Source organism: Brassica oleracea, unplaced genomic scaffold, assembly GCF_000695525.1.
Source record: "Brassica oleracea var. oleracea cultivar TO1000 unplaced genomic scaffold, BOL UnpScaffold01008, whole genome shotgun sequence".
NCBI lineage: Eukaryota > Viridiplantae > Streptophyta > Magnoliopsida > Brassicales > Brassicaceae > Brassica > Brassica oleracea.
The window spans coordinates 26,848-35,295 of record NW_013617586.1 but is presented as its reverse complement, the minus strand read 5'-3'; the positions used below and the strand labels follow the sequence as shown (position 1 = coordinate 35,295).

Here is an 8,448-nt window from a genome sequence, read left to right as displayed (position 1 = left end):
AAAGTAACATAACCTAGCGTTGTGTCCTCGTTTCCCACAGAAATGACATCTGTTTCCACGTCTTCTTGGTTTAAGAAGGACATTCTCGTTTCTTTCAGCAGGGACCCCTTTCTCTTCAGGTTTCTTTTCTTCATTAGGAGCTTCCCTCACAAACTTCGTTTCAGTAGCCTTTGAGGAAGATCCTTTATATCCCAAGCCGATGTTGAGACTCGGACACTGTCCCAATGTAAGTATGTGATCAAGAGTTGCAGTACCAGCTGAGGGCATGCGAAACTTCTTGTGATTTTCAGTTAGGTGACTTTCGAGTAGCCTACTTCGATCAGTCTCTACGACTAAGAGATCGCTCAACCTTTGTACGAGTGCTTCAGCTTCCTTACGAACTCGTTCCTGCTCTGTCATCGCTCTCTTAAGAGCAAGAACTTCTTGATCCGACCCTCGGTCAATTGAGTAAGCTTTTGTCTTGGTGGAAGGCTGATCAAGTTCCAGTATGTTAATCTGAGCCTTCAGCAGTGCTTTCTCCTTGAGAAGCTCGAGATTCTCATGACTGAGATCATAGAACTTGTCAAATAGAGTCTTGTTCTCAGTTTCAAGATCTTGCTCAAGATCATCATCATCCTCGCTGTAAGCATTAGAATCTTTTCCACTTTCTTGACCAATTAGAGCCATGAAGTTTAGATGCAGCTCACCTTCGTCACTGCCGCTTTCAGATTCAGTGTCACTGAAGCACATGAGAGACTTCTCTTTCTTGAGAATGCTAGGACACTCACTGCGTGTATGCCCAATGCCTTTACACTCAATACATTTTTGCTCTTTTCTCTTAGCAAGGGGACACTCGCTTCTGAAGTGGCCGTAACCTTTATACTCATGACACTTCTTTGTGTTCTTGCTAGAATCCTGCTTTGAGTGCTGAGAGCTGGCCCTTTCATCATCATTCTTTTGGTAGCGTCCATTGGATCTACCACCACCTTTCTCCATACGCTTGACAAACTTGTTGAAGTTTCGAGCCATTAAACTCAGATTCTCTTCAATCTTAGTGACTCGACCATCATCCTTAGACTCAGCTGTGAAGGCAATGCTCTTCTGGTTAGTAGATTGTCGGTCGGTTTTCTCAAGATGATGCACCTTCAGAATGTCTGATAAACTTCATCTCATCTGTGTCAACATCAAGTGTGAGAACAGCTTTATAAGATTCAAATCGTGGTGGTAAGCACCTTAGCAGCTTCTTCACCAAATCCTTTTCTTCATACTTCTTGCCAAGAACAGACGCTTCACTTGCCAATTCACTGATCTTGCATATGAATCCATCAATCGGCTCATCATCACTCATTCTCAGGTTCTCAAACTTGGAGGCTAGGTGATCAAGGCGTGTCCTTCTCACACTGGTATTTCCTTCAAAGTGATTTATGAGCGTATCCCACACTTGCTTGGCAGATTCACATCCTTGTATGATCTTGAACTTCTCAACATCTACTGACGAGAATATGACAGTTAGAGCTTTAGAGTTGAACTTAGACGCTTTCTTCTCACAATCAGTCCACTGGTCTTTAGGCTTTGGACCAACAGAATTATCTTCCAAGACAACGGTAGGAGCACTCCAACCATCTTCTACAGACGTCCAAGCATCTTCATCAACTCCTCTGATGATGTGTTGCATCCTCACTTTCCAGTGACCAAAGTTGGTACTGTCCAGCATGATAGGCTTATGAATGTGTAAGAGTTCCTTCATGGTGTCCATGAAATCTGCAGGATCTCAACCTGTTAGTAGTACTTGATACCACAGAGGTTTCCTGCTCTGATACCAAATAAAAGTTCAGAGACACACAAATATGAACCGTACACAAGTCTTTCAAGAACACTTTCTTGTATATTAGAAATCTTTTAAACAATCCTCCTAGATCTGTTTAATCCGGTTTATGCTCACTCACACACGACTAGCGACAGACCAATTTCTAATCTCTAAATTACAGAAACCCAAGCTGAAAACCTTTCACTCGATTTCTGTAGCCGACAAGAACAAACTTCTTGCTCTAGCTATTACTCTCTTAACGCTTAACCTAAAACACTTCTAGGTTCCCTCGTTAAGTACCCGTGAAAGACAATATTCTACTTCCTAAAATATCGTCAACAGAAGATCTTCTTTGCTTCGCGCCAAAGCAATATCTTCTACTTCCATAAGTTTGTGACACGTCATCACGCCGTAACAAACTTAACGTACTATGTTACACACTCATCACCATGTGTAACACACTCTTGGCTCAGAACGAACAAGCTCACAATTCTTGATCTTACAAATGTTTCTGTTAAGCTCTTCTTAGTCTCTTTTGAAAAACTGTTTCTGTTAAACTTTTGCATCTTTGTTTCATTTGTAATCTATGTTTATGTTTGAGCTCTTGTATCTTTGACATTGACCATGCTATTTTCATTGTCTTTGGTAACCAAAGACGTATTAGACACTAACAAAAGCACATTACGTACAACAAAAAGAATCCAACAAAGTTTGACAGCTTATCTCACATAAGTTACAAACAAAATGCATCCTACACTATCGTGCGACAACAACGGATGCATTCTAAGTGACCCAAGTCCACAACAAAAAGTAGAATCAGCTGAATACGAATATCACAATAAGTAACATATCCATCCCATGATCATCAACCTTGTGAGCCAACTTGTGATCCACTTTGTGAAAAACCTTGTGAGCTAACTTGTTATCCTCCGAGATCAAATGATATAAAAATAGATAAAAAAAAAAGAGATCGAAGCATAAAAAAAGACATTCACTCGATATGCCATTTTGGCAAAAAAATCATTCTCGTTACCATTACTTATTCTCACTACCCCTTATATAATTTACTTTCAAATGCTCCCCTTTCCTTTTCCTTTTCTTTTTCTTATTTTTTTTTATTTTCTCTTTTCTCCTGCGACGGACCCCACTGTGACAACAATATCTTTGGGTCATTTTTGTTTTATTTCAATTTTTTTTGTTTTTTTTTTCCTTTTCATTTTCTCATTTTTGTAAAGTTTCTTATTTAGTTTTATATTTAAATTTTAAATTTCATGTAATAAATTAAAATATTATATTGTTGTATAAAAAATTTAACTATCAATAAACTAAAAAAATAAAAATAAAATATTTATAGATTCCATTTCCTATTCTTAAATTATTGTTATTTATATTTTATTTTTCATATTTTATGTGATCTTTTTTATTATTAATATTTATGTCATATAATAGCATTAAATTATATAATATAGAAATCAATTTATATTGTTTTATTCTAATATTGTATGAAATATTTTGTTTTCTTGTTCATTATATTATTGTTAAATATTGAATGGAAAGATATCTTAGTAGTTAAATGTATAATACAATATAATATAATATAATATAATATTATAAATTTATATTTAAATATAAATATTCTGAGTCTGACATAAAAATATTGTGAAAATTTAATATTATTCACATGATTATTTTATCAAAATATTATACTACTAAAAGAAGGTATTACCTGTATATTTAACATAAGTTCAAAATTAGTAAAAAATATCTCATTTTATATATTCTGTTTTTTTAATTTTAGATTGTATTTTAATATTAATTTTATAAATATTAAATATTAAAGAAAATTACTTAAATAATATTTCAAAAATCAATTATCATAAAAAGGGTAATTTTCTTTTTTGGTTTAAACCTTCCAATTTAAACTTGTGACAAAAAAAATTTAAATCTTTTTATTTTGATATTTCTATTTTTGATTGGATTGAAAATTTTATAGAAATTATAAAATAATAAATATATTATTAATATATAAATTTAAAGACTTTGTAATTTACTTTTTTGTATTTTTGTTTATTTTGTTATTGCTGTCTTACTTTGTTAATTAAAGAAATTTATAGGTGTTAAATATGGATATGGTGATAACACATAAGTAAATTATTTCACAAAAAAAATGTTTAGGATATACTAAGAGATATATAAATGGCTGATAATTTATTGTGATTGTTCATGATTCTGATCATCACTACTACCCAATTACTAAAAATCTTTCTTTCTATTTTTCAAACGAAAAAGGAGCTAGAAGAAGAAGAAGAAGCAGAGCTAGAAGAAAAGGTATGTATGAATGGTTAGAAAATGGAGAATCGCTTGGAAGATGAAGAAGAGATATAGCCAGAGGAAGACGCAGAGCTAGAGGAAGATGTATGTATAATCGGTAACACTTATCCAGAAGAGAGCTGTTCTTGATTATGTTTACAAACTCGAATGTAGTTTTCTGAATAAATCAGATAATTTCAATTCAGTGACACTTTGTTCAACCACTACATGTTGTTCTTAAACTAGTTCCATATCAATGTTTTTGGACCTTGAGTGATGTAGTGGGTTCTTTGAAATGTTTCGTGGTCGCAGTAGACCATAAACGATCCAAAATTCTTTCCATGGTCAGCAGACATTTGTAATATTATTATAAATATAAAGGAATATAATGTTGTAATTGAAGTAATTAATTGTTAAAATAATTGTTACTAATCAAGTATACATATTTTATTGACTTTTGAAAAAAAATAACTTAAGTATGGTTTACAAAATAAAAATCCAAATAGCTTTAAAAATATTTATAGATATGTTCCTTTTTGTTATTTTGAAAAATAAAATAAAAAACTAATGAAAAAGTAAAATAGAAATACTGATAATGACAATTACATAATAATTGTAACTCATTTAGGTTATTAACGTAATTTACCATCATGTGAATTAACGTGAATTTTATACGTAGGAACTAACTTAAATAATATTATAAAAACTTTGTAAAATAAGAATATATATTGACCATGAAAAAAAACAAGAGTATAAAATAGGACTTATTTGTGAAATAACAAAAAAAAGAAGTTAATTTTGTAGAAAGAAAAAAAAGAGGAGAAAAAATGTGATTTTAGTTAGGGAGTGAATTATAGTTTTTGTTGGTTATCTCCAGGGCCGGCCTTGAGATTTTAGGGGTCCTAGACTATTTAGTAAAGATTTCAAAAGTTCGGGGGCATAGAATTTTTTTTTAAAAGTTTGGAGACCTATTTACATATAAAATTTTTCAAAAATTTTGAGAGTCTGAGTCAAATGTTTCATTAGGCTTGGCCTAGGACCGGTCATGTATATCTCACCTAATTTCCTTACAAAATATTGTCCATACGTACAAGACAACGTCGGTAAATACTTTACCATTATATAGTAGATGACAGTTGTTAAAGGATTTGAGGTTAACGTGGCCAGTTTTCTTTGACAATAATTAACGGGCCAAGAGTTATTATTAAAATGTCCCACGGTAACGTTGCCAACGATTTTATCGTTAGAAAACAAATGTCAATTAACATCTTAATAAATGATTGTGTACTCACTAACTTTGTAATTACTTATTAAACCATTATTAACCTCAATCTCTTAACTAGGGTTCTTAGATCGGCTAAGAGACAGTTCTTAACTTTTCTTAGATTTTAACTAAGAAAAATTAAAAACCATCTATTAAATAAGAGATATAAGAACCATATCTTAGTCGAAAAGTGTAAAAAAAACAAAAAAATATCAAATCATGAGTTAAAAACCTCGGCTAAGAAATCGGAGTAATAACCTCGCACAGTAACTAAAGCCTATCTCCATTAAAACATTTATCTTTTTCTATTCAAATAAAAATTATTGCGATTTTTGACAGTCTTTTAGAATGGTGAAATAGTGAATCACTGTCGAATGTCAACAGAGCAGCTATTAATCGCCACCAGCCATCAAATCTACAGAAATGAGAGAATAAAGTACGCCGACACGTTTTGGGAGAACATGAAAACGAATTTACCAAAACAATGAATTTCGAATCCAAACTGTTAGGGTAAGCTCTCCACTCATAGATCTATCAATAGCACGGAGTAGGTCATCATTTAGAATTTTTTTAGAGTTATAGTTGCTTCTCTGATACTATCTCTCCAGATGAATTTATGAGCAGTCAACCTGAAGAGTGATTTCCCGTCAATCTAGAAATGACCAAAAGGTGATCTAGGTATCACTGGAAAGATCTCAGAGTCAGCTTTTCGTATCATCTTTATGATCGACAAACGTATGTTAGAAACTAGAAAGTGATGGCCGTTTTAGTTAGGAAACCATAATTTTGTTTTGGGAAAGTTCTTATTTAAAAACTTTCCGTATTCAGAAGTTTATGCTGTAAGATAGAGAAAATTGCCAAATATGACTCACAACTTGATTTCAAATGCAAAACTAAACTCAAACTGAATCAAATGCAAAAGTAACCTAAAAAACTATTGAAATTACTACCAGCCCCTTGTGAACAAACAAAAAAACCGAAATTTTTTTACGTTTCTATCCCCCGTAAGTCGTCCAGACGACTTACTGGAAAGTCGTATAGTCTAGTTCTACTTAGAAATAATTTAAAATTTTTGTAAGAAATATTTTGATAAGTGAAAAATTGAAATCATATAATTAACATATGTTTTAAGAGATATAAATTAAGATATATAACCAAAGTTAATTGTTTTCAACATAGATGAGTGAAAGTAGTGAGTCATGATATTCTTTGGTTTAGGTTTTGCTAACATATGTTGTAGTATTGTATGTGTTCTTAGGGTTAGATTTTGGAATGCATAAATGTTTTTTTGAACACTTTAAAATTTACCTAAGTATGTTTATTTCTGTATATAGTAAACACTACTTAAGTATAACTACGACTTTATAACGTGGTTAGTTAGTTAATTTAGTCAATTTAGTTTAGGGGTTAAATTTAGGGTCTGGGACGACTTACTTGTAAGTCGTCTGATGTACAATATTCAACAGACGACTTATTAGTAAGTCGTCCAAACCGGACCGAACCTTTAATTTTACAATGAACTTTTAAACCTAACCGGATTATTTACCGGACATATATAAGGTGTTTTTTTATTCACTTTTTCCCGAAATTCAAAAAACCCTAACGCCGTTTCTCTCAAAGGCGATTTCTGTCGATTCTCTCTAATCTCCGTCGATTCTCTCTAATCCATCGTTCTCACCACCGGTTATCTCTCCGCTGTTATCACCGTCATTCTCACCACCGTTCTCACAGCAGCTTCCTCTATTTAAGATCTGAGAGGAAACCCTAGCGCTCATTCTCTCAGAGGCGTCTCGTTGAACTCTGCCGCCGGTAAGTTATATCTCTTACTGTCGAGTGATTGATTGAGGAAAAGATGAACATAAAACGTTGTCTTTAAAATGTTCTACTGGAAGTCTTGGAAGACTTATAATTAACTCGTCGGGAAAGTCTTCCAGCTGGACAAGTTCCAAGAGCTGGGATTTGATTGGGCTTCAAGGCTGGTTCACTACATGCTCGGTTTCCAGCTGGACATAAAGAAGAAGTATGAGCTGTGGAGTCTCGTTGGTCCATAACCTGTGAGGTTTTCACTGTTAGAGTTTGAACACCTCACTGGTCTAAACTGCGAGTACATCGAGGACCTTGAGAGACCTCACTATGTTGTTACAAAGGGGTTAACTTCTTTCTGGGGGATGTTGGGAGTTCAGGTCGAAGCTGGGCCATCTACTCAGGAGATAATAGCAGCATTTGAGAGATGCGAAGGGTGGTCTCGGGATGATCGCAAGCGGCTTAGGAGATAATAGCAGCATTGAAGGGAGAAAGTATTCAACCCCTACACGGGTTAGTCTGGCAAGGCTAGTGATGGAGCTAGAACGGTTTGAGAATTATCCATGGGGGAGAGTCGCGTTTAAGGTGCTGATCGACTCTGTGAAAGGAAAAGATATTTCGGGTTGTTACACTATTAATGGGTTTGCGCAAGCTCTCCAGCTCTGGGTGTACACAGATCTGCCGGAATTGGGTGCTAATTATGGTAATCCTCTCCCAAACAATTCGTCTCCACCGATACTGGCTTACAAGGGTCGCAAAGGACGCATATTCTTTAAAGAGGCTATCCTCAGTCAGGTATTTACTTCAATCTGGACGACTTCGAAGAAAACTTATAATTAAGTCGTCTGATAAGTCTTCCAATTGGACGACTTAGTAGAAGAACTATAATTAAGTCGTCTGGAAATTCTTCCAGCTGGATGACTTAGTAGAAGACTTATAATTAAGTCATCTGGGAAGACTATCCAGACTACTTAATTATAAGTCGTCTAGAAAGTCTACTAAGTCGTCCAGCTGGAAGATTTTCCAGACGACTTAATTAAGTCGTCCGATAAGTCGTCCAGCTGGGAAGACTTTCCAGACGACTTAATTAAGTCGTCCGATAAGTCGTCCAGCTGGGAAGACTTTCCAGACGACTTAATTAAGTCGTCCGATAAGTCGTCCAGCTGGGAAGACTTTCCAGACGACTTAATTAAGTCGTCCGATAAGTCGTCCAGCTGGGAAGACTTTCCAGACGACTTAATTAAGTCGTCCGATAAGTCGTCCAGCTGGGAAGACTTTCCAGACG

General features: G+C 34.4%; 1 protein-coding gene across 1 annotated transcript in view; it reads right to left on the bottom strand.

The window, feature by feature from the left end:
* The window catches only part of LOC106320672, a 2,425-nt gene extending 699 nt beyond the window's left edge, over nucleotides 1-1,726 (bottom strand). Inside the window, exons 1-2 of the mRNA XM_013759038.1 lie at nucleotides 1,212-1,726; nucleotides 14-1,141 (exon numbers count right to left, since the gene is read on the bottom strand). Coding sequence (XP_013614492.1) covers nucleotides 14-1,141; nucleotides 1,212-1,726 — 1,643 coding nt within the window. The remainder of the gene's footprint in view (nucleotides 1-13; nucleotides 1,142-1,211) is intronic.
* Nucleotides 1,727-8,448: the final 6,722 nt, after the last annotated feature.